General features: G+C 38.2%; 1 protein-coding gene across 9 annotated transcripts in view; it reads right to left on the reverse strand.

The window, feature by feature from the left end:
- Positions 1-339: 339 nt before the first annotated feature.
- LDLRAD3 (low density lipoprotein receptor class A domain containing 3) overlaps positions 340-27,938 on the reverse strand; it is a 133,691-nt gene continuing 106,092 nt past the window's right edge. For 8 of the 9 annotated variants that reach the window (XM_065064838.1, XM_065064842.1, XM_065064843.1 and 5 more), the window contains 2 exons: positions 6,341-6,686; positions 340-4,710 (listed from right to left, as the gene is read on the reverse strand). In XM_065064838.1, the coding sequence (XP_064920910.1) occupies positions 4,449-4,710; positions 6,341-6,686 (608 nt within the window). In that variant the 3' untranslated portion in view covers positions 340-4,448. The remainder of the gene's footprint in view (positions 4,711-6,340; positions 6,687-27,938) is intronic. The other variant, XM_065064839.1, reaches the window with a different exon arrangement.

The following is a 27,938-nucleotide window of genomic DNA, read 5'->3' on the forward strand; positions in this document are numbered from 1 at the left end:
AGTAAATCTGCATGCAGCAACCAGCAGAGTAACAATCTCTGCTGAAGCCTCTAGAGCTTTGCTACATAGCAGACAACAAAACACGACTGTTTCAGATGCCTCATCTTTGATAATACAAACAGAAGGGCAAAATGAGAGACATATGTATCAGTATATTTTTATACACATATGTACATGTGGATTTCCAAAATAATTTCCTTTTAAAAATATGTTTTAAACCCACACAGATTTAACAAAGCTTAACACTGACTGCAAAAGCAGCTGGATGAAGCCTCAGGTACAAGGCTATAAAACCAAAACAACAGAGATTTCACAAAGTGGGGGACATCATTGCTTGGGAACAGTATTAAAACATCCACTTTATTCAAGAATACAGAACACATTTTTGACGATTTCCAGTTTAAAAATGTTTAAGACAAGGTTGTGTTTCAATAGAGAAGCTCCACTAAAGCCCTTATGTAATATCTCAATTTCAAGTTGACAAAACCCCTCAAATCAGAAAAATAACGGACAAATGAAGGCCACAGTCTTGTACTGGGCTACATTCAGGCAGAATCCAGCACGGTATCGAAATTTTTTCTGGAGTCACGTATTTTACTACATGGGTGCAATATAGCCATGTGTTACTAAAAAAATATTTCAGATCTCATACAAACTGCAAGAAGAGCACTTGGTCTTATTTTAGTTCCAGGCATTATATGCAAAATAGCTTCCGAGGACTGACAGTGAGGAACAGTACTTGCCATCTGATCACCACATTAAAAATACAGCATTAAATTCTTCCTTCATTTATACAATTTTAAATATTCATTAAAAATTAAATTCAGAAGTCTCCTTCTATCCTTTTCATTGTTAATAGTTTTTCTTATCTACTAAAACCATTTGTCTTTCCTAAAATGTCTAAAAAGCACACAAGATTAACAACCTGCAGCATTAATGAAAATGAGAGTCATTGCCTCTTTTCTCCACCCAGTTTCTATATGTATCACAAGGGTCCTATTAGCTGTATCAAAGTGAAGTGGTGTAAATAAAACTGATTTGACTTTAAAGGAGAGAAAGAATGGATGCAGTTATTTAAAAAATTGCAAAGCACTCAGTGTTGTCATGTATGTCATTGTAGATGAAAAGTAAAAACAATTATTCACAGGCTCTCTATTAAAGACATTACTGCCAGTTTTCCATTAGCACAATACCAAAGAAGTAAAAAGTAATTTGCCTTACAAGGAACTTCAGGTTATTGTCAAGTGGATTCACTAATGGCTTAATTTTAAATATACAGCATTCTGACTTCAGCAGAGGTTACAGATACTCAAAATTCCTGAAATTTGTTTACCTCAAATAGTAATTTCTTCAAATTGTTTTGTTGGAATCAAATATATTAATATCTGTCCACTCAATAATGCAGTATTATGCTGTATTAACACTACTAAAAATGACACATTATAAACCATTTTGGTGTGATACTACAGCAATTTCCAAAGAAACCAGCTAGCAAATCTGTTCTACAAAGCAGAAAACTAAGATGAAACCCCACCTTAAAGTTTTAGCATGCCTTTTTGGAACAAGATACTCCTCAAATTTCTGTGGTCCCCATAAATAACAAAAAAGAGGAAGACAAGACTTATTTATCTTTTTGGATCTCTAGACAATGATATGTAACAACATCCAGAAATGTAGTTAAACAGCCTCCCACCAAATCAACATTCAACCAGAAAGGCACAATCTCCTTTTGTAACTTGTATTCTCAAAAACAAAAAGATTCCTATACAAAGATAAGTACACCCTTAGCCAGAAAGGAAAACTTCACACCATTTAGAATGTTTCCCCCCCCCCCCCTTTTTTTTTGTCCAAATGGATTATCTTTATGCAAAAGTTACATGAATATATACAACCTGAAAGAGTATTTTTTTTAATATATATACATATATGACAGTGACTGACACAGAAGGCAGAAGAAGCAGGCTATGTCCACTCTTTTCCCACGTCTTAGGAATGCAAGGCAGTGTTTTTCAGGTGCTATAGGCAAACAGTATTTGGTTTGCACACACCTTGGTGTCTTAGAACACACGTGGTAAAATGCAGTCCCCCATGGAAAGATTGTGTGAGGATATGTGCCATGTAAGTTACACTGGACACAATGATTTAATTTCACTAATACAGCCTTTGGCAACTTTAAAACTAAAAAGATGCCTAATTCTAATGAAACTACTGCAAACTCTTCAACAGTATGTTTTAAAGTCAAAGATAATGTTTAAAAAACTGTAACAAAAAATGTTAAGGCTAATTCTGATACAGCATGACATAACTCTCTTAAAGAGGCCAAGCAGAGCCTAAATGAAAGGCAAAAGGGACAGTGGGGCCTGGTGCTCACAGGAGACAGCCCTGTACCCACCTTCACTATTAGCTCAGCTATGTATTCAAATTTAATCTACTTGTAAAATAAAGAATAACTGTCTGTGAAGTGCCAGTGGAAACCTTCTGCTTATTAAGTTGGATGGAGTCATTAATTAGCCAAATCTTGCTTTGTGAAGGACAGCATAATTACACTGCTTTAGCTCCCAGCAAGGATGAAATCCGGCCCTATCTTGTACATTGCTTTACAAGGACCTAGGAGCATCTTCACCAACAGAGTTCAAGAAAAGCTGCTTAAGCCTGGAATAAAAGACTGTCATTGATCTGCTTCCAAAGTCAGCCAAGCCCAGCAGCGTTAGAATTCTCCAGTGCTCCCCACTGTGTCATCTCTTACATACCATGGCAGTAGACTTCAGAGCTGGAAATGGAAAAAAAAAAAAAAAAAAGGCCACAAAAAAATTTAGGTCTATGTGTGGGAACTGAAACTAAACTCAACTTACTACCCTACTGACACTCAAGCTCAAAAATTCTTGGGTTCTGAGCATAACCTTTGGGTAGAAGAAGTTACCCTAGAAAGATGGGAAGAAAGTAGAGGGTGTGGGCAGTTACCTTCCTTCATTTCATGTTCATTACATGGAATGAGGAATTTGAAATGTGTCTGCCAGACAAATATAAATAATTTTTCAAGGTAAATTTCCCTCTGGACAAAAGAAAGACACTGCATTGTTTTCTGTATACTGAGCACAAGCACTGGACTGCAGTGGCATTTAAATTTACTGCTTGCCTTCCTTCTTGCCCCTCTGACTACCTTTACCTCTGAGATGCTTTCACATGGGTGATTCAACACTGCACTGAAACACACTTCACAGGAGACCATTCTAAGAGTTAGAACAAAACAGACACAAATAATTCTGGTTTACTGTAGAAGCTAGAATTTCAACCAAATGAACACAAATAATGGCAAACTCCATTAAAAAAAAAAAAATTCTAACTGAAACTTTGACATTTCACAGTTCTACTGGTGCAGTAGAACTAAATCTATGAAATATACTATATATACTATGAAATACACTACTTAGATACATAGACATAGTATTAAACATGTGTATCCATGCATGTACACATACATGCTGTAGTCAGGGTCAACAAGTCCAGTGCATTTCACTACATGACCTGCTTTCAGTAACAAGTATAGCAAACTAGTCATTCACACTAAAGCTTTCCATGATGAGTGTTTGCCTCAGGCTGGTATTGATGTTCAAGAAATAGCTTAGGTTTTTTTTTTTTTAATTTATTTAGTTGTTTGTTATCGTTGTCTTTTTTTTTTTTTTTTTGTTTTTAAGAAAGAACACGTGGATTAATGTTGTTTTGCCACACTTGAAAAGAAGTCTTGTGCTGATTTGTTGAGATGCTTCAGTGCCTCTGTACTCAGCCTTGAAGTCTGACAGATAAGTCAACCTTTGTGGTGTTCCTGAGAAAACCCATGCAAATTTGGCCTAGATATTACCATCTGGGAAAAAGCACTCGTTTGCTCAGTTAGAGAGTTGCTGCATCCTCACAAGCTTAAACTATGAAAACTACATTCACAGTGAGAATGTTCCAGAATGAAGAGAAGAGTCAGACCTCCAAGCAGAAAGACTGCCTCTCATGTGCTTCAACAACCACCAGCTGGCATTGGGCAGTAAGAACAAACAGTTCATATGTCAGCAGGATGGGAGGCAGTCTGAAAACAGCAGTCTTTCTGGCATAGTTTTTGTGCGCAACACTTTTATATATTATACATGCACATATATACATTCATATACAGTAAACAGTCCAAGAAATACATCACATCAGTTCTTTGACATAGCACTGATGTTTCTCTTATTAGTCTGAACTGGAACTTGCTTGCAGAAATATTGTGGAGAGCTGACGTGACTATAGGTTTAGCTCTCACAGCTCTGTCTTTGGTGAGCCCAAAATGCTGAATTGAAATACTAATTGGATTCAAATCAAGTCATCATTCAGATGCATGTTCCCCTGAAACCTATTAGCAGATTAACCTATACAGACTTGAAAAAGTAAACGCCTTCCTGCTATCCCAAATCCTGAAGCAGTTACACTTCTCTTTCAGCAATGTGGTTGACCAGAGAATTACTCTGATCTGCTGTCCTCTCGAGAAGAGTTCTGTTGCCATCCAGACTGTCATGGATGCCTCTTGTCCAACTGCTAGCTGTGCCCAGAGGGCTTCCTGCCATGGGGGCATCTGTGCTCACCAAGCTTCCTGTCCGAGATCGGTAAGGAGGAAGATCTGGCTGATCAGGGGATTCAGATTCAGAACAATAAGGTGGTGGAGGAAGGTCAAACCAAGGAGGTCTGCTGTAAGATACACAACATAGTGAGAGGTTACTGAAAACAGTTGTATGGAAGAAATCAGGTAGTTTTCCAATCATGAAAAAAAACCCAAACAGTATTTCTTAGCCTTTCCATGATATCTCTCAGGACATCTCAAACAGACCTGCCTGCATTATTCAAAACATGCACATGACCACTGGGCAGCAAGGTTTCTGGTCAAGATGCAACACAGCTAGTTACATCCTGCTTAACACTCTACACTCTGATTTTCATGGGTATGCACTTCCAACAAATCTCAGTTTACACTCAAAGAAGTAAGCATACTGTATAGCATTTATGTAACCTGAGAAAGCACTTTAAAAGAAATAAGGTAAGTAGTGGATTTACACCTATAGATAATGATGTGAACACAAGAAAACTCTGAGAAAACCTCCATTGTGTGACAAACATTAATGGCTTATGATTTACAAATAAATAACAAACTAAATTCTCCACATGACAAATCACTTTTGCTGTCAAGATATCACATGCGGAGCAACTGCTAAGTAGGCATAGACGACTACAGGATTCAAGAAAACTGTTTCTGGTTCTGACAGTAAAAAAGTAAAGGGACTGAAGAGTTTAGCAGATTCATAAATAGGTCCTGAGAGCAATCAGCTCTGAAATTGCTTATGTTTTGTATCAGTGCATGTGAGAAGTGATTACAATCCTCAGAGCTGCTCATTTTGTTGTCCTTATTAGTGAAAAGATATTATTATGTCTACATTAAGACAAGGAGCTGCTGCCAAATGCATCAGAGAATAGGAATGTACATGATTATACTATCATTCTTAGATCCCAGAGTTCATCCTTAAAAAATATCGAAAGGGTGACAGTGAAAAATCTGGATCATTAAAGTTCATACTATGTCCTGTTTATGTACAGGAGATGTCAGTCTAGGAGTTTTGTGTGGAAAGACTTTACAGACAGGTTAAAACGAAGGCTAATTATGTAAAATAAAACCTGTGTCTTAACTACAAAAATATCATAACTCAAACCACACCCATACACAAGAATTCAAAGTACTTTCAGCTATTTAAAATGAGAACAATGCTTTACATTTCAGAGTCATGTTCTCTTCTTCTATTGGCAAAGAGAGACTAGTGCAGAGCAGAGGGACTATAAAATTTGTTATGCAAGAACTGAAGACCTCTTACCTTTATACACTTACCATATATGATCAAGATAATTAAAAAAAAATACTATGAGCTACAACCTAGATTTTTTTTTGCAAAACTCTAAATTAATTTTTCATGTTTTGATTCCAGACTAGCACAGGATATCACTACTAGCCAAGTGATGCATTTCTCTGCATTCTCCTGCCATCCTCAAAATCTCTACTAACAACAACATGTGCTAAGAGAACATGACTTAAGTTTGCCTTAAATCCCTTTAATATCAGTAACAGTAGGGGGACCTGAGGAACATGAATTTTTCATATGCCAGAGAAACTCAAATTTACCCAAATTTGGACCTATGTATGTGACAGAATTGCAATGTTGTACTTCTGTCAAAAGCAGTAATAAGGATAAATGGGGAGCAGAGGCACAGATTAACAGAGCTGCAACCAGCAGCATGAAACTTTGGTGACCACAGAATCAGGTTGTGTACATACCTTTGGTCAAGCACAGCCTCTGTATAGGATGGCGGAGAGTCCAGGTCCACTGGCCTGTGGTAGGCCTGGTTGGACATGTACTGGATCCCATTGTTGACATTGTAGGTGACGCTGCAGTGGTGTGGGTGATCGAGGACCACTAGCCGGGACAGCAGGACAGGGTGCTGCAGCCGATGCACTGGCAGGGTCATGAGGTTGTTGCGTTTACGTTGGTGATGCAGGACTAAGGCAAGAAAGGCCACCACAAGTACGAAAATGACAGAGCTACCAATGATAGCATAGGTAATACTAGGGTAGTAGAGCAGCTGATTTTCTGAGCTCACGTAATCTTGGCCGCTGCCTACCTCTGCAAGACAAAAGGAAACCTCCAATTTGTTTCAAATATAAAAGTGCTCTTACTTGACATATGCTGCGTTTTCGGCTAATGCACTGTGTGAAAAAAGCGAGTTTTCCCTTTTTCTTTGGATTATGAAAAATTAGCTTATTAAAAGCATATGTTTGCAAATCAGATGGCTGACTACTACTCAACTCGGTCCATCCTGACCTACCAAAAGTGCCAGCAGACAAGCTAGGAAGAGACAAAAACACACACCGTAGTAGGAAGCACGTGCACTGTCATCTCCCCTATCCCTACTTATCAGCCATAACTTTTTGTTTCCAGAAGTGAGACACGCAGTTCTGAAGCATAAGCACAGTACCTCAGCTGTACCCAGCAAAGCACACTAAAATCAGAGATATACAAGTCCTGATCTTCACTTTTAATGATAACTTGCAGTGCAGTCCAACTTCACATGGAGTTTATAAAGAAAGGCAGCAACTACCTCCTGCTCCACAGATCTAACAGTTCAAAATAAGTATGGGAGAAAATACAGATAGCTGCTCAGTAAAGGGTGGTTATTTGGATATTAGTGATCAGAAGACCTCCTGCTGGAAAAAATTCAAAAGAAGAAAGGATGCTGGAACAGCAAAACCTACAATGTAAGCCTGGTAGATGTGTTACAAATAAGAGATGTGAAAGTCTTAAAAGCAAAGAGTGCAGTGAAAGAAGTAAATGGTAAAAACAAACCAACCGAACAAACAACAAAAAAACCTAAACCAAACCAAAGCAAAGCTAACCAAACAAAAAACCAGGTTAGGATAGAATGAGGAAAAGAAAAACATGAGCTGGGACGAGGGCATGGAAGATCACACAGTGAGCTTCAGTTTGAGACGGAAATGGTAAAAGGAATGGCTGGAACTGGTAACCAAGTACCAGGGAGCAGGAGCATGACCCTAAACAGCATTATTATAGGGATGATGAAAACACCAGCTCAGAAGAGGTACTTCAGATAGCATGTAGTATGTGTTTTACTTGCAGAAGGCACTGAGGAATTGGCAAAGTTACCCAAACTTGTAAGAGAAGTTACAGTTGGATTTGTTCAGAGCCATAATAGAGGAGAACCCTGCCTGGGTTCTGGGCCCAGAGAAGCAAAAAGGTAATGGACAACAACTGAACGGATCTTGAACTCCATGCAAATCTTTTGAGGAAACACAATAAAGAGAAAAAAAATGAAAAGAAAGAAAGAGGCTCAGAGAAGCAAAATGGCATAAACACACTGACGTGACTCTGCCACACTCAAGGCCAGTGTCAGCACCACGGAACTATGTTCCCGCAACTCCATTTCAGCACCCTGTTCACTAGGTCATACAGCCTTTGAATACTGTTTTCTTTTTTTTTGTGTAGAATTTCTATTTCTGTGCAGGCTGTACCTCTGTATAGCCTCAATAAGAAAAATACTATTCTAGTACAATACAGTCATCTACCTCATGAAAAATGAGAGGCTGAGTAACAAACAAATAAAACGATCCCAATCCCTTGACCTCCAAAATCCACAGAATTACAAGAGCATGATTCATCCAAATTCTTCATTTCCTACTGCAGAAGGCTGGGACAGTAAATCTTAACATACGATTTTCCTTTCTTTCACCTAACAACTAAAACTGCTTTTTGGTCACTGACTGTGTCTGTCACAATAAAGAACTTTCCTCAAGCACCCATTGTTCTGCATCAAGATGCTTTGGCTATTTCTCCCAATGTTTGGTTTTGGCAGTTCACTTCCATTGTTAAACACCAAACCACGTTTTCCAGCATCGCTATAAATAATTTATGCATTAGTTAGGTAAGATATACCACAGTTTTCTTGATACCTACTGTCACACCTCAGTGAGGATACTTACTAAATTTATTTCCCCCATACAACTATGCAGAAGAGAAAGCAGAAATCATTGTTACCAGTCAACACCAGGTCTGGTTCACTCAACAAAGTGAATAAAGTCTGCATGAAGAATGTAAATCAAAGCGAAAGGGAGGAAAGGAATTCAAATGCATTAATGATTTTAATTACAGCTCATCACATATTACTGTAGCTTCTTTAATACACTCCTTAAATTCACCAGCTGAGAAATTCATTAATGCCACATATCACAGACAAGGTGCAGTGTAGGAAGCATAGTGACAAGCAGATAATTTTTATGCAAATATCAACAAGTTTATTTGCAAGGAATGGCCCATGGATGAATACCACTACCTGCAATTCTTTAGTGCAAGGAAGGTATATATATTATGACATCACAATATAAGACCACAAGACTTGGCTCACTGGTTGCAGCGCACTGGTGTAAGACAGAGAACAAGATGCCTTTGCAGACTTGACTCGACCTAATTAGTTAACCTGGGATCATTCTGCAGCAGCACAGTCCCATCTTACTGAAAGGGAAGAAAAATGAGATAAGTGAATTATATGTCAATTTCTTTTCTAAACTTTTAAGGTTATCCATCTGTTTATGACACAATATTCTAGGTCCTGCATGAAAAGCCTCCATAAATCCAAACAAACTATAAGGCTGAAGAAAAAATACTTTGTCAAAAGCCAGATGGGATATGGTGACCAGCTTTACGTCAGTCTGGAACAAAACATCTATTTTATCTGGTTTTATGATTCTTTTCATACAACAACAGCTCACATACCTTGCAGAGACCTTGTGTAAATTTGCAGTTAACATGCTGTTTTGGAGCTTTAGGATTACTGTGGTTAATGTAACATCATTTGTTTTCCAGTAACGCTCTATTCCTTTTCAGGTTTTTGTATCTGTTGCTTATATTCCCAATTCTTATATACATAAGATGGAGTTTTGCCTAGGAAGATTCAGGTATCATCAAAACAAAGTCCTCTTCCACCACCATAACAACCTTATTCTTGCCTTACAGGTGGGGTTTCTGGGCCAAGAAGACACAATCTTAAGGGGATGCTCACAAATGAAGGTGTTTTGCTTCTGCTGTGGTGTAGTTTAAACCAAGAAAGACCAACTTGCATCTAACCCCCCCTTTCTAGCCAGGTCAGTAAGTGCAAGCCTGCAAAAGATGAAAGGAACATTACCTGAGCCAATCAGCACTGCTTGGCTTGTAGCTTTTGGAGAGTGCATTTCCCATTCAAGGAAAAGAAAGAAACTGCCCTTAGTGGTCTTCAAAATAATGCTCTAAGCAAGAAAACTGCTCTATAGCACAGCTAAAACAAAAGTAGCAGAACTATGAGACAGTTTTACATACAAGCGACTTTCACATCAAGTTTTTTCTTCATCTTACTATATATCTGATCATGTTGAAATCAGTAACTTCTTGGTAATTCCTTGATAACAATCAGTTTTTTTGTAGAGCCAGGTGAGTATACGGAGGTGTGGAAGGGAATGTCAGGTACCTAGCTGAGATTGCCCAATGAACCTTGATCCACTTTGTGCACATCGTAATAGGGAGAAGGTGAAAGATAACAACACCTGAAAAGTCTTAGCTGGACATGCACAACTACTTATAGAAATAAAAAGCCATTACTCTTTAGTTCTGCTCTAGTAACTTTCAGCAAACATTTACACATCACAGAAGTCACTGAATTGAATTTCTTGATAATACATCTTCTCTGAGAAGAAGCAGGTATCATCCAGGCTGGCTAAAACGTTCTGTCTGCTGTACTATGAAATGCAAATTCACAAAAAAAGGTGAGTGGGCAAGCTACTTTAGCTTAAATTCATGCCTTCCGCCCCCGAGAAGATCTGTTTTCTAATCATGCCACGTATAAACAGTTTATCAATGGCACTTATGCCTATTAAACCCTATTATTCGGGAAATGCTGAATTTGCAGACTAGAGATTTTTGGAGTGTAAAAAGCTTTGTTAATAATGTAGGAAAACACTGATAAAGGAAACATAATGCGTTGTGCTCAGAGGGCTGTCTTATTGACTGTGAACAAATGTGCTGTCTCAAAGATTTTAAAAAGATTGGAGAGTAACTGCATTAAGTCTGCCAGACACAGGGATGAGGGACTGTTATTTTATTTTTTGCAATCCTCAAGCCTGGCTTTTCACAGTTCATCAGAGAAAAAGCTTTTCAAATACACAATCTGAGCAGACATCTGTAGCCTTAATGAGCACAAGTCACGGTCCATCTCCAACAAAGACGCTACTGTAACAACACATTGAAATTCCAACTAATTCAAGAGCAGAGCTGCAGCTTGGAAGCCACAAAAATCAAATAGGGAAAGGCAGAGCCTCTGCACATTATTTACTTTCTGCACCAGGAGATCCTAGGGCATGCTGCTAAGTGTCCAAAACCTCTTTAATTTCTCATCCTTGATGAGTTTATGTTCCACTAAAATATGTCTTATGTAGATTTTGTGCACTGGACTTGCAGAATATTCTTTATTCTAGTGATTTCCTTTCTAATGCAGTTCTTTTTTGCCCTATTGCCCTTCTCCAAGCTACAAACAAGATCTAACACAGAGAACACAGCACCTTGACTTCATGGAGTTTCATGCTCAGTTATGATTTGTTCCCCTCCCCAAGCAGCTTTATATTTTCCATATTAGTCAGCAGAATTAGCAGCAGTCTCATCACATCTCATTCAGTGCATCAAAATGTGTGTGTTATCCATGCCCTCCTTATCAGACGTAAACCCCTCATCCTGATCGCATGTTATAAAACCAGTGCTTTCAAGTCTTTGCAGCTGCTGAAAAGGCAGCTGAGTCATCAGACTGAAGATCAAGAGCCTCACCTCTCACATGCCCTCCTTTTTATCTTCTGCAGTGTAGGGTAATTATTCCACGCACTTCACACACCACAGTTTAAACATTAAAAAAAGAAAAAAAAAAAAAAAAGAAGAAAAGAGGAAAGCAGCAAACTGAGCAGATAAATAGAGAACTGAGAAATACTTAGCAGTTGCCATGAAAACTGAAGTTCTAGAATAAATGTGGCAGCAATGTAAAAACCTGCAAAGCCAAAATCTGCCATCAAGCATGGAAACAAAACGTCCAGGCTTGGTAGGTGGATGGAAGCCAAGTAGAGAATTAAAGTGTTACTCCAATGCAATTCAGGATCACTCCAACATTGATCTAAGCAGCACTTCTGGACTGCTTGACTTTTGACATTTTGGAATTGCCTGCTCCTGGACTTTTAGGACGTGGTACTTAAGAACTGACCAGCCCTGATGGACCCCAGCACCTTCAAAAGCTTTTCCCAGGTGACCTTAAAAAAATCTACAAGCCTTAGAAGCTGCCCATGCATTCATAAAGGCAGGAGGATCTCATCTCCTCTTTTAATGCATACAGAAAACTTGGATAGCTTTCTTCTGTGGATGGACTCGGCATTAACATTGCAGACAGTAAATCAAGATATTATAGTACCTGGGACTGTATCCAGAACATTCATTCCTCTTTTTGAAATATGCATTATAAAAATGTTGGTCTCACTTCAGCAAGTTTTCATATAAATAGATTAAGCAAAAAAAATCTTCAATTACAGAATTATGAAAATTGCTGCAGTCCATGAAAGGTTGTTTATTCAGCACTGCTAAACACAGCCCATTGAATGGGTGAGTGCCAGATGTTATTCTCACTGAAGATGGAAGTCTTGCTTTTTGTTTCCACAGAGATTGTGGAAACATTTATTTTACCTTTGACCCTGGCTGACTGACTGAACTAGTCATACTGAATTGTGCAATTCTTGATAAGAAAAGCATGTGTACAATGCAAGAAAGAAAAAAGTATTTTGAAGTTTGTATTAAGAGGCAAGAATCATAACTCTTAATCACTGTGTCAAGATAAGTACTGTATGCAAGGACAAACGAAGAGACTTTTGGTAGCATACTTACAGTTAACATTCTGTGTGGCAAGACTGGAGGCAAATAATAATGATTAGTATAGCTAAGCATAGTTTAAAAGGCTAATGTGTCACATAAAAATGAACCTTTATTGACAGAATACTCATCTAAAGAATAGCAGTGGTAAAGAAGGTTAATAGAAAACTGGCTTACCACAAGCAAATTATATTAAATGTATTGTTGCATGATTCAACAAAAGCCCAATGGAACCACCTTTGAATGCTGGCATCCTCTTTTGGCCAGCGTATTTGAAGAAAAACAAAATTAGTTTGGTGAGAGTACATAATGAGAAACAAAGATGATGAATGGGAAAGCCAGGCTTAAATATTGAGAGAGAAAAATTAAGGATTTATTTAGTCTTGAGAAAATATGAGTAAGAGGACACACGATTGAAGTATTTATAATAGCCATGAGTTATAAAAAATAAGCTCAGTGACTCATTTTTAGATTGTTGGGCAGACCAGAAAGGCAACAAGGGTAAAAGGGAATAGATGCAGGACAAATTTAATGATACACTTCACAGAAAGAAGAGAAAATACATTAAATGACATTTTGTGACTATATTTAAACAAAAGCTGAGAGACCATGTAGAGTATGTGCTGGGGAATAACCATATCATGTGGGAAAAGCTTCTAGGGAGCACCTTTTGTAATAGCTGAGACACATTTCCATACACAGACACATAAGAGCACCTGCGGTAATTTCAAAAATCATTCTTAAAACAAAAAAGGTTAAGAGTTGTCCTGGTTTTGTTAAAAACAAGACCAGTTTCTCTTTTAGTGAATATTCCTTTCGTCTAAGTTCTTCTAAGTAACTGCAGTTTTCTGAATTTGGCTGCATGTTTTTTCAGACACTCTTTGCTCAGGAGCTGATAATGGTAGCAATGGTCTGCAGAAGAGACCCAGGTTTAGACTTATGGCTATGGTAGCCAAGGTTACTGATAAATTTTGAATGTTCCATAAGTGAGAGGGGCATATTTGCAAGGAGGGACGAACACAACAGGTGACTAAAATTGACCAACTAAGTATTCCATCCCATCCACGTCATACACCCTATAAAAGGGGGAGATCACAAGGGTGATCTCTTCCACCATGGCTGGCATCTGGAGGAGGACTCTGCCTATCATACCTGCAATCTGAGGCCTGGTTCCAGACCCTGCATCCCTGAATCCAGTTCCAGTTTGCTGCAGAGTCCAGCCCACGACTTCTGGGTGCCTGCCCTGCAGCTGTGGGAGCAACGCCAGCTCCACCGTGGGCAACGCTGCACTGCCCCAGGAAATTCAAGATTGGTTTTGTATATTTTGTATTATTTTCTTTATTAAATAGTAGCACTAGTAAAGCATTTTTAACTTTGCCCAACTTGCAAGTTTCTCTCCCTTTTCCTCCTATTGCCTTTCCTTAGTGAGGGGGGAAGGGATTAACAGAGAGCATCTGCCATGGTTTACCATCGCCATGCAGTAAGCAGTGATAGAGTTCATGTTAATTTCAAACAAGAAGAAACAAAACCATTTACTACTACTCCTTTATAGTACAAATGCAAATAACTAACTATACTATTTCTTCGAGTATTTTCAGACAAATCACAGAAAAGTTACAGTAATCCAACAAGACAGGTAAACATATTCCATACATGAAAAGCAAGGCTTAAATTAATAAAATGATTCACCTGAAGTTGAGGAGCTAAAAATTGTCAGCCAGGATCAGAAATGGGAGTTCCCAGCTTCCTTCGGCCATACCCTGCTCTCGATATACACACTTGAATGGATTATTTACTTTTTCTTTACTATCATAAAGGAGGCAGATTTATTGATTTACTCTTAAGATGCACCTTATTGTTCTTGAGCAACTCAGTACTGCCTTCCCCAGCACTCTGTGGTATGACTTAATGTGTGTATGTATCAGCTAAAAAACTGGATTAAACATGAATTAGGAAAAAAATTTAAAATTAACAAAATCACACTGGGTTCTAGACTAAGTGGAACATACCAAATATCTAGAAAATATTGAATAAAAACCCAAACCAAATCACATCTACATACTCCTCTCACCTCCTCACTCCCTTTACAAACTATTTTTTCAGCTCATTTATTTTCCTATAGATAAAGAACACATAAAAAAGACCTCTAGAAGCTAAGGGCCTGGCTCTAATCTAAACATCACTGCGTAAATCAGTCACTCTTCCCTCATACTACTAAAGATCATGATGGCTGCTCCACTTCATGCTCACCTGTGCAACTCCACATCTTTCTCTTTGAACATTTTAAATACACACACACACACACATACAAAAAAAAAGCTGCAATTTGCTTCCATTGGGCTTTTCACAGAATTTCCAAGAGGTGGAAAATTGAAATTTAATGGTTACCTACGACTCATGAACTGACAGATAACCTGGGAGACCTTACATAAGAAAAACAGATCCTAAAAAGTAATTTCCACACTCTGGGGTGTTAACTACTCTTGGGAGTTTCACAGCAGATTTAAGGGATTAAAACAAAGAACAGCCTCCACAACTAAGCCAGCTAAAAGTTTAATTAAATACAATTGCTTGCTGTGCTTCCCTTCCTCAAACAGCCTCGTACATATTCATCACTGTAATTACAGCAGAGAAAAACTCCACAACTAATTATGGCATGCTTCTCATCTTCTATATGCCTTGATTTTTTTTTACATAATTATTACTGAAATTAATGGTGAGTTAGCTAATTTTGCACTTTGTCCTTTCAAGCTTGATTGAAAATTAAAATTTTTCAAACCAAGGTGTTCTTGTAAGCATAGTGCTTCTACATCACATGGTGCTATACACCAAAATGTTATTTTAATTGCTCTTGGTAATGTAGTATAAAGTACTAGCAATGTAGCATAGAGGAGTACTACAAATTTTATCATTTTAAATAAGAGTGTTGACTCAATACATAATTATTATATGCTTGTGAGTTGTACACTCTTCAAAGAATATTCAGTGTGCCCACTGCCACTTGGCATCTCATGCCACTAGCACGTCATCACCTGAGACACACGTTACTCCATCAGTGCCACAGTTAGCTTACATCAAGCTCAAACCTGGAATTTTCTTTGACTGTGGTTCTAACACTGAGCCTAATATTTCAAGAATGACTAATGATTTTAGATGTCCAGCTCTACAATGAATTTTGAAAAAAGTAACAAACATTTCTTCCCTTGAGAGGTGGGGGAAAAGGAAGAATCAAATAGGAAAGCCAAATTTTTACTTGATCTAGAAAAAGTATTGCCTGAAAAAGTCTGATGGGGTGTTTTATTGATTTAGGATATGCCTTTTATGAAGGACACTGTAAAATGTAAAATCGTGCTGTCTGCGAAAAAGCATCTGAATTCCATGCCATGACAGCAGATGCGAGATGCAGATGCCCTGGATAGTGTCCCCAGCTATTTCCAGAGTGCAACTGGTACTCAAACAGGACCAATAACATGTCTCAGCAAACCAGAGGACATTTCAGAGGCCCGTACCACATAGCCCCATGTAAATCAATCTACTATTAAGGTTATTTTCATTTAAACCCATGTCCTTAGTATCTTATAATAATGACAACACTAGGTTTTTGGCCCATTAAAATAATGAATTACTGTTTAAACAAAAACAACAAGAAAGTCAACTTATTTCAAATAGTTTTTCTAACTTAACGCCAAAGCTTCAATCTTGCTGGATTTAATCAAATTGAAGTTTTTTCATTTGTCAAGAAATCTTGCAAATTGCTAATCAGGTAGTACATTTTCAAAAGGACAAAAGAAGTTTACAAACAGAACATCTGTTCTTTACTCTTCCACAGTCTCTGTGAGCCACTTACCTAACTCAATGGGTAAATTTTCTTTTATAATCTTCAAGGCTTCACTATAAGAATCAGAAAGAGTAGGCTGCAGCAACGCAAGGTGGACAGTTTATAGGTTGACTTCTTCAGAAAGCAAGTTCTTCTCAAAAGTGTAGCTTTTACTTGGCAATCACCCCATGAGCAAGACATCACTACATAAAGGGAATAAACCAAGTTGATCAATTCTGCAAAAATTCCTGTTGCTCCAACAAAGCAAAAGATCTGCCCACAATAAATTTGTCACAAAGATCCACAGTGCAGGCTTCCCAGGAAAGGAATCGTTATAGCTAACTATTATTTCAGTTATCTAGATTGAAGACTGGTGTTCTCAAAAGCAAAAGGCTGAAGAGGAACACCTCAGATATGATACAACATCAATAAATGAGAGCTTCCAAAAGACGGGTAAGACCAAGTATATCTGGAATATGTCCACTATGCTTCAAAATCTTGTTGCAACAAAAATCAGATCCCAGACACTTGACCCCATTACCTGTGTTGGAAACTGCTTTTTAGAGCATGTGACTATAGTGCAAAAGGCTTGAGCAATACAAAGCTGTACATCAGGACACGGGGTTAAAGCTGTCTTGGACCCTATCTACAGTAAGAGACAGAAAGGAACTTTCATCAGGTCAGGAGCAGGTGTACACCATAATCACCCAAGGAGCTACTACAAAGAATGTGTAAACTTAATAGCCAAGAGGAATTCCTTGTGAGTTCCCAGAGTGTATGGGTAGTGACTAAAAAGATAATTAAAAAAAAAGACATTGAAGGTCAAGAGTCCAAGAATGCCAAGAAAACACATTCTGTAAGTGTAATAAAGACCTATGATTAGTGATCCCTTACCAGTAAAGCAAAGGAATACAATATTTGTTCTGTCTCAGTAGTCAAAGAGTTGTTGAACCCATGAGCTATGTGTGTATTATTAACTAGGAGGTTCTGAACAAACTAGACTGGTACACTGTCGGAAAGCAACGATTTCTGTTTTACAGTTAATTTGCAATTCAATGGGGAAAAAATCCCTACTTGTTTACCACGTCCAATTTAAAAAGAAAAGCAAAACACAAATTCAGCTGCATACTTTCAGAGACTGACTATAGTTAAATACTTCTAATCATACAAAATTGCAAAGCTCTTTGTAAACAAGTCTACAATTTTCTTAACCAAAGAAATTTTTCTTCTTCATTCTGCTAATGGCTAACAATAGTATTACACAGATATAGTCACAAAAATACAACATATGGTTTGATGTGAAATTCTGCAAGTTTTTATGTACTCTGCATCTTCCATCTCACGGAAATTTTCTATGCTCTTATTCAAAACTTGGAAAATACCTGCTAGGAACATTCCAGGCTAGTGCATATTTCCAACAATTATCACACCTACTACACTAAGAAAAATTTTAAAACATAAAAAATAAAAAAGAAAAAAAAAAAAAAAGAAAAAAAAACAGATTATGTCAGTCTTGCAAATGTTGGCTGTCATTTATCTCAACTACTCCACCATAATACTTCTGCTTTAATTAAATATAAAATCGGTCCAGTAGACATGTAGATTTAGTTACTACTGTGGTTTAAAATGAGCTTGTTTCCCCTAGAAACCAGTAAAGATTAGTAGAATGACTTCAGTCTAATGGAAAATCCTCAGGCTGGCAAGATGCTGGACACAGGAATTTGTCCCTTATGACATAGTTTAGAATCATAGAATCTTAGAATCATTTTGGTTGGAAGATACCCCTCAGGATCATGAAGTCCAATCATAACCTAAAACACGTCCCTAAGAACCTCGTCTAAACGCCTTTTAAACACCTACAGGGATGGTGACTCCACCACTTCCCTCGGCAGCCTGTTCCACTGCTTCACCATCCTTTCTGTGATTTTTTTTTCCTAATATCCAATCTAAATCTCCCCTGGCGCAACTTGAGGCCATTTCTTCTTGTCCTATCACTCGCTACTCAAGAGAAGAGACCAAAACCCTCCATGCTACAACCGTCTTTCAGGCAGTTGTAGACAGCAGTGATCTGCCCTGAGCCTCCTTTTCTCCAGGCTGAACAGCCCCAGTTCCCTCAGCCACTCCTCATCAGACTTGTGCTCCAGACCATTCACCAGCTTCATTGCCCTCCTCTGAACATTCTCTAGTACCTCAGTTTAATTACCATTCTCATCATACACACTGCTCACAAAGAAGTACTGGTTTAACAAGTTTAATCCAAACATACCTGAGGTCTATGGCAGCTGAATATATGATGGAAATAAATGCACTGTTATAGGAAAACGGCCTATTTGGCTTTAGCTTTGTCAGTTCAGTAAGAGTGGTCCAGATGTCAGAAGTCCCTAAACATCTTGAGGTTTGATTCATATTTTTCTCCTCTGACTCATTATTCTCACCAACTATTTCACTCAGTCACCAGTCACCTTGGTACGGGAGCCAGGGGTCAGGTCACTTCAAGTGAAACGGTAAGAGCTCTCATAGTTGATGATGGGCGGTACAGGAAAGGCGTAAGAAAAGAGGAAACCTCATAAACAACTTCGAGCCGGAAATGAGAGCAGAGGTAACTGAGAGACTGAAGAGTCTCTTAGGCCACACTGCATCAGTACAAAGTGTTTCCCATCAGAGAACAAGGATTGTCAACTTGAGCAGAATGTCTACAAGAACTTTTTGTTCATATCAAAGGTTTAGAAGAGACCAAGAACACACCCAACATGATGGCAGTAAGAAGTTCTCTCCTGAGGTGTGTCCTAAAGGGACTCCTAGGCTAGCTGTCAGCAATCTGAATCCCACCTCCCTGATTTCCAGTCCTCTGTGAAGGAAAAGCTGTGTACATATTAGTTCTTTTTCTACACTAAGATTTCGGAACAAGAACCTCAAAAGGCTATGTGTCAGATGGAGACAGTGATTCTGGATCTGGGCAAAACCCAAACGAACTAGTACTTGCTTAATGATACCCGAGTAGCTGGACACAAGCCAAAGCTGTTCAGTAGGAAGCAACTGCAGGCATTTGGATTTATTAAAAAATACATTCAGTGAAAAGCAACTGGCAGCTGAGAAGGTACTTAACAATATACTCCTCTTGCATTTGCATTTAAAAATTGTGGATGTTCCTGAGTATCTTTATAACCCTACTCTAATACTCTGTCTAGACAAAAAACCTCATAGAACGTGTAACATACGACACTTTCTACATCCTTCGTTGGTCTCTGTAGACTCAGAGAAATTGCATCCTTTTGACAGTGCCTTGCCAAATTTCAGTAAAGTTTTTCTACCTTTGGAAGCAAAACCACAATGCTTTAAGGATAAGCAGCAGGAGACCATATCCAGGAAAATAATTAAACCAGTATTGAACTACTAGAATCTGTAGAGAGGAAGGAAAAATAATTACTATTTCTGTGTTGCACACCTTCTTTTCAATGCTGCATCTTACACAGAGACTCCAAAGTTGACACTCATTGTACAGAACAAATATTATGTGTGTTCTTCATTGCATGCTAATTCCATAACAGAACTGCAGCATTATGGCATTTATCACAAAAGCAGTATTCTTCTATTATCCTCCTTCACTAGCACCTGATAGCAAAGGAAATCAGGGTTCCGTGATTTTACCTGGTCAAGGGAGTTCAAATCCGTGTTAATTTATCTCCCGAAAGCTACTGAACCTACCTAGGCTGTAGGTCCTAGCCTAGCAATTCAATAGTTCACCTAGGCAACAGGAAATGGCAATTCTGATGTCTTGTCCAATACTACTTATGCTTTTCTGATACAATGCAACATAAGGCACACTTAAGGACGAAAAGGTAATACAGAGCTGCCTCCTCCCATGCAATTTTTGCAGCATCCTTCCTCTTTCTCCCCCTTAACAGCCCAAGGACTCTCAAATTCTCTCCTGCAAAGGAAAAAAAAAAAAAAAAAACAGAAAGAAAACAGGGTTTCCACCTAAATAGCCTGAAGCTGTACAGTTAAAGGCTCCTTCTTAAGGTGTTTTGTTCTTAATCACCTTAAGAGGAGGGCAGCAACTGTTCCATGCCCTTGGACAAAGATTTTACTAACTATGATAGTGGATGAAAGGGAAAAGCAGCTCATCCTGGGTTTTCTGAGCTAAGTGGATGCAAATGATACATTTCTGGCAGAATTTAATCCTGTTTGTGCACTGAGTCTTCCACCTTGGGGATCTCTAGTAGACGAACTCCCACTGAGAGCATCCCAGAAACAGGTGTGAAGCCAAAAGTCAAACTGCTTTGCCCTGCCAAAATAGAAGCAGAGACAGAATATGTCAACTGCATTGATCTAGGAATCCCGGAATTCTCCTTTCAACCCTTCCCACTTCACAGAGAAATCAATTTGTTTCTTCTTAGTGGATCAAAAGTTTCTCATGCTCTAAGTGTAACTCCAACACAAACTCCTGATCATAAATGTCCTAAAAATATGCAAGCAAATGCTTTCATCTGGCTAGAAGAACATTCTGACCTAGGTTGAAAAGCAGGAAGCAAAATATAGAGACATACACTTTTAAAGCCACAACTTGTCCGTGGATGAAGCCTTCTGTTCACTACTGAAAGCATTTTGGCAGGAAGAAAACATGCTCGGCACCCTGTTCTCCAGTAATATATGCACATGTATATAAAAAAAGAACACACCTGTCAAAGCTGCAATAACTTTCATGTTTGATTGCTCTGGTCAAACAGTTAACCTGCTTTGCTGATTATAAAAGTAACTTCGTCCCCCTTTTGGTTAATGCACTCTTATCCATCAACAAAAAAATGGTCCTCTGTGGGACACTCAGAGTTGTGTCTCCAGGTTTGCTGTTCTGCCTCAGGCTCATAGTGTGCATCTTAAATCATACAGCTTAAGCTAAAATAATATTACCATCCTGTTGTTTTTTATGCTACTCACAGCAAACTGAAAACCCAGTGGGAAGCATTTAATTAATACAGTTTGTTCAAAGAAAAACAAATGCAATTCCTCCTTCCCTGTCAACCAGCTGTCCTGCAACCTGAATGCAAGAACACAAAACAATAAAGTAAGCCTGTGAGAAAATGAGACAGAATTGGGACTTGACAAAGAACAGTACAATACAACTGCACCAATATTAGGCAGGGATATTTGATTTTTGTAACATCTGTTTATTATTAAATATAATTTTCACTATCTGCTCTGGTTTCAGCTTTATCTTTCCTAGCAGAGATTAGCAGACAATTTCAAAATACCTCTCCCTCAAAGAGAGCTCTTCAGTTGTTTTATACAGTGCTCTAGATTATGAGAGCTTCCCAATTCAGACATGGAGGAAAAGCATGGTAACAAATGTGGGAAAGAACAAATAAAAGAGTTTGCACAGCAGAATTGGCCATGTGAATTTCTTCCCAGCCCCTGAAGACATACACATCCACACCAATCAGAGGCCTCCAATTAGCCACTAATCTGATACTGATTTTAGTCTCATTTACACCAGATTAATTACAATACCAGATGATTTACTACCCATTTAAATGGAATATGCTGTACTGAGATCAGGTCTTTAACATTTTGAAAATCCTAATATTGATTTCTCGGAGAATTCTCCTCTGTAACATCTACGAAGCAATTTAAAAAGCATTCTCTCGTTTGTTTGTTTTTTTTTTTTTTTTGAAACAGCAACAAAAAAATCTCAAGACTGGTTGACAAGTTCTTAGAATAAATACTGTCACATTGATCAGTATTCAGTAAAAGTTTCATCCTCCAACATTAGTCTTGAACTTCAAGTCCTCACTGAAGCTTGATACAACAGACATTTCATTTTTCAGTCGATGGCAAAGTCAGTTTATTAACATACCATGCTGTTGAAATAAGACAACCTCCATGCGAATGTGATACCAATCTTGTAGAGTACAGGTTAGCTAATTCTTTCCAGCTAGGACATGGGAATGAGAAAAGATATACTTTGGCAGAAATCAATCTAGAAATCAATGGAAGGGAGTAGTCTCTTCCCCTCCTGCTGAGATCAAGTGATCCAAGGGCTGTCAACTGAATATTTAAGTTGAGGTATATATTTGTACGGCTGAGTTTAACTTACCATGCCAGTATCAATGCACTACTGAGAATGTCTTCACACACACAAGCCTGCACAACTATATTTTCTTTCACCTCTGGGCTCCATTTTACAATGCCCAATACTTGTTTCTATCTTAAGATGATCAATACTTAATTTTGGAAAAATAAGGAAAAGATTCAACCAGTTCTCCTCTGTACTATGTATAAAATTCACCTGGCCCATGAGAGGAATGATTGCAAGAACAGTAACATCAAGATCCTTCCTCTTAGCACATTTCCCCTCAAAACACACAATCTGCTAGCACGTGTGCTTCTTCTAACTGGGTTAAAAGGAAATGGAAATTGGTGCCTACTGACATACACTGCAGACCTGCTTACAAAAAAAATTACTCAAGATCTGGCAGTTAATGAAATTTGATTTTTTTTTCTTCACTGTTTCTCTTCCTTCCCTCCCCCTGAACCTCCACAGAATTGAAACAAATCTAATTTATGCAAGTCCCAAAACTTCTCTTAGTACAAATCTTTTAATAATATACTACTGTTTCAAGTGAAAGGGCAATTCCAAGACCACACAACCCAGAGGAGCTCAGGATGGCATCCACCAGCACCCAGTCAGGTAAGTAAAAAAACCAGTCTCACTACCAGTATCAGATCTTCAGTCTTCAGACTTGATTACTGCAATGCTGGTATTTTTGCTTAGCTTAGTATTACAGAGTTATGTACCAAAGCTTTGTGATAAATCATATTCATTTGATAGTGCGTCCACCACGAGGAAATGCAATAATAGATAACTGCTTTATTGTTCATTGACTGTTATAAATTTGAATAATTGTTCCAGCCTCTGCTTGGTCTTTTCTATTTAGAAAATCATACTCTTTAAGGTAATGATGTTTTCATCTCACACAACATCCTGACCTCATTTGCTGGACTTTCAGTTTGACCGGCCTCCTCTTCGAGGTAATGATTTAAAGTGGTAGCTACCTATTTTCACTACATTTATCCATGAAAGAATTATTTATATATTTTGAATTTGGGTAACTTGAGGACTGCTTCACTTAGTTATCCAAATAAGTTGAACAGAAGCAACTCAATGAGCAGCACTGAATACAGAATTCACACCAATGAACTGTATATCCCACATACTTTATAGGAAGTGTTTTTTATATTAATTCTTTTCAGTATGTAAATAAATATATCAAATTCACAATTGTTTTTAGAACAGAAAACAACTCTTAATTTTAATTGTTTAGAAGCATCCTTTCAGACTCAAACAACTTTTGGGGATGCCAAAAGGAAAAAGTGTCTTCTCACATATAGATTTGAAACAATTCACAAGCTGTTCTTTGTCGAGTTGCAGGGGTGCAGGAGCATCCTCATACATGTACAGCCTTTGGGTTGTCACAAAATCAAGCAGCAGTGAGTCTCTTATCCCTAGTACCTCCACAGCACTTGCGTCATCCCCAAAACTCCAGCTTCAAGGCAACAGAGGCTGACATGTACCCAAACAGCGTGAACATGATCATTATGAAGATGTTAACAAATAAATTACTTTCCAAGTAAAAACCCTTTGTAGAACACCAGATGATTCTTCCTGCTGTTAATTAATAACGGGGAAAAACCTCTCCTGACCCTCTAAAAAACAAAAGCCATTTTACCAATGAAAAACCTCAGTGCCTTCTCTGTGTTAAACCTCATCTATACTTAATGTTTTGGTCTTCATCACTGATTTACAGCTAAAATTCCTCTTTTTCTATATCACTGATTTCCAAGAAGAGCTGACCTGAATGAGCACAAATTTAGCTCTTGAAGAACACCACTGTGAAAACACTCTTTGCTAACTGCATTGTGTGAGCTAACAGATATTTCTGTCTTCCCCATGAGTAGTGGATTTGATTAATAGTCTTTCAAAGAACCAAAATCTGCCTTTCTAATAGATTAAAACAAGAACAACCAAACCAAATCAAAACACACAGACACACAACAAGCCCCCCCCGCCCCCAATCAGAAAGACTTCATTGGAAGCAGAGGATAACATACCTAGACTGTTTTGAAGCATATGGCAACACTAGGAAAAGGCTACTTAAGCCCTTCAACCTCTCAAGAGACACAAATCAACACATTTCTTACTCATCTAAGCAAAAAATGAAAAAAATTACAAAGAATAACAAACAACTGACAAACTTCCCTTCATTATTATTTACTTGCATAGCAGAAGCAAAAGAGTGACTTAATTATATTCTGATACTTATATTTACCAACTGCTGGACTGATTCTGAATGAAAATGTACAAATATGAAAAGGGATAAGTGAGTGTATGTTCTTATATTTTCTTAGATAAGAATAAAAAAACATTTGATAGAGAGATTCAGAAGTCCAAGTAAGTATCTTATTTTGCAAATATTGTCCTGTTTCCACATTATTTTTTTCATACAGCTCTAAAGTATTAGCTTCCAGGAATTTCACCAGGAAGAGCTGAAATGGGTCTGTTGATTAAACTGTCTTCTTGCTGCTCAAGAGGATTAAAAAGACATAAAAGAGTTATGCTAAAGAAAAACCCCCAAAATAAAAAGGCTAGAATCAGGCAGTATTGATCAGAAGGGGAACTACATTTTTACACATCAAATTGCTGAGTGACACAGTCATTCTCCACATACAGAAAAATGTAGATTTCACCCATGCTGAGGTCAGATAGCAGTTCTGCTACCATTTTGGCTAATAAAGTTTTTATTTCTTTTGAGAAACTCATATACACAAGCTCCATGTTTCTAGTGAAATCATCTACTAGGAGAAGCACAATTTGTATCAAACCACAAAACATACAACAGGATCCAATGAAGACCACCGTATTCCAAAATACCTTGTTGTAGGTGCCCTAGGGAACTGCCTGAATTAACTCTTAACATTTCCAAAGTTATATCAAAAGGAGAAATAGATTCCTAACTTCTTCCTGAACAGTGTTTTCAAGTGAACTTGTGACAGTATGTTTCTACCCTACTGGATACTAAAAGACAAGACACTAATGGTCAGATGCTTCGTCCACTAAAATCCATCTGAAGGTTGTGTTTAAGAGCACTGGCACAAACCCATTCCTATCTCAATGCAAACTATTACCCCATTCACTTAAATAAATGAAACATATTTTTCCAATTTCCTATAAGTCTTGCACTCTTTAGATAGCAATTTTGTGCTTTGCACCTCGTGCAGATGATACAAAGCACCCTGCTAAAATGCAGAGAGATATAATCTTTCGGGAAATAAGTAACCTGCTGCAAGTTCTGGATACCTTATTAAGGTGCAGCAGCAAGGAGGATGCATTCGTAAAGCTAAGCTAAGATTAAGAGACCTGCTTTTAAGTGAGAAGTTCTATTTTGGGTCAGGATAGAAGCAAATGAAACATGCAGTGAAAATTTGCTCACCTATGAGGCTTCAATACCCTTCCTAGATTAGGTGTATTCTGTCAAGCCACTGCATCCCCAGCACAAGTCCTGAAGCCACAGACTGTATCTGAAATCAAAAATACCTGGGCCACATTATCCAAAGTGCTAGTTTGTGATAAGAAATTTATTAAAAACAAGTAAGTGATCATGCCTGAAAACTCTGTCCTCCTTCAACTGACTCAAACCCAGTGTTGTGGCTAATGACAAAAATACTGCTGGCTGATACAATAGCACACATCCTCAGAATTCATGATTCTGGAACCATGGTCTCAGGCTGATCCTGTACTCTGTACAAGGTAGTTTGAAAGAAGACAGTACTGATCATCGCCTTATCCATGTGCATACATTTTAATTCTCTGAGGCTGAAAAACGGGGGTTGTTTGTATCGCTGTTTTTGGTTTGTTTATTTTTACAGCTACTGGATAATTTTAGAAGTTCAGAGGCAATATTATCCCCTGCCATCAGGGAACAAAAGAAACAAAGGGTACAGAAGTAATCAGAGCCAGTTATCCCAAAGAATACAAAGAATTCATAGTGCCAAACGACGCAGACACAACAAGCTGAATGCTAACCTGATGGGATGCCAAAAAAAAAAAGGAAAAAAGATTGAAAATATCTGACAATACATTCTCTGGATCACTAACAACATCTAAAAATATTCTTGGTCAGCAGCTTTCCTTGACACAAGAGATCCATTCAGAAAGGCAAGTCATCCTCCCATTAAATCCTGATCAAGAAAAAAATTCACATTCAACATCTCTTGGCAAGTTAAATAGCCGGTGCTTTGAATATTTAACTAAGCACAGTAGTAGGGGAATTAACAATTAAAGTAGCAGAAAGCTCTGGAGGTACAGAAGGCAGAAGTGCAGAGGGCAGAAGTTTGAAAGACTGCATGTCGCAGTGCCTCTCATAAGCACTTGGTTTACATAGCTGGTCTGAAAACTCACGTAAAATATGGAATTCATTTGGAAAAAGTATCTACTTGGCATGCAAGAATCAATCACATGATTACATGTTAATAAACAGAAACAAAATGCTCTGAATGGATCTGATTATAATAATGGGAACCAAAAGGGAAAATATTATTCTCTGGAGAGATGGAGGCAATGGCAAGTTATTCTGTTAGGGAATCAAATGATCTTCCCTTTGCTCTAATAATTTAAACACAAACCAAGCTCAGCATTTACATACTATTAATAGCAAACACAAACTACAAATACAACTAGCATAACCATAATACATGAAAGGCTGAAAATGCCCCACAGAGTGACTGTAAGACACCAGAAAAGCTCAGACACAACACGGCCCAGAGCTGACTTCTTTATCTGTGCTACAGGAGCAAAGAACCTCTTGGAACAGGCACAAACTTACTCAACAACAGCTCAAGACATTTCAGTCTTTTGTGACAGAGGCCATGTGGTTGTCATCATAGCAAATTATACACAACTCTGACATTCAAGTGAGAAGTTCCTAATTTTAAAGATTCATCTTGAGAAAGATCTGGCTCTCTTTTTTTTTTTACAGGAAAGTGTCTGAAGTGGTCAATTTTCAGGTAATGAAAATATGAAACCGACATACCCACAGCTCTGGGGAAAAATATGAGAAGTATTCCAAATACTAGTTTCAGCTTTCAATGCAATTTCTGTCTCGGACCAGGAAGAAGGAAATGTTTTGCATGTTGAAAGCCACAGTGTTGAGTTGCATATGCATGAACCAGATAATGGAAAACAAAACTGCCACCAGCAGAGATATTCTGGATCTCCTGATCCCTGGAACATGAGGCCAGCCGTGCTTGTTGCAGAAGATGCAAGGCGTCACCACTGAACACTCATGCTGTAGCTAGCAAGCCTCTCCTGACAGTGAGATGGCAGTTGGCGAGATGCCTGTGATAGTTCATTTCTTCAGAATGAAACACCATCTTCATTGGTATCTGGCTGCAAAGGCCAGCAAAATGAAATGCAACTTGTTTACCTTGCTGGTGCGAGGATGAAGGAAGGTGAAGCATTAGTGGACTGTAGGACTGGGCCTACCAGAGCAGTTTTCAAACCAGACTGTGCCAAAAGGACACTGCAGATTGTATTGAGCAATCATCGAGTTACTGCATATCACTCTACC

Source organism: Columba livia, chromosome 5, assembly GCF_036013475.1.
Source record: "Columba livia isolate bColLiv1 breed racing homer chromosome 5, bColLiv1.pat.W.v2, whole genome shotgun sequence".
NCBI classification, from domain to species: Eukaryota; Metazoa; Chordata; class Aves; order Columbiformes; family Columbidae; genus Columba; species Columba livia.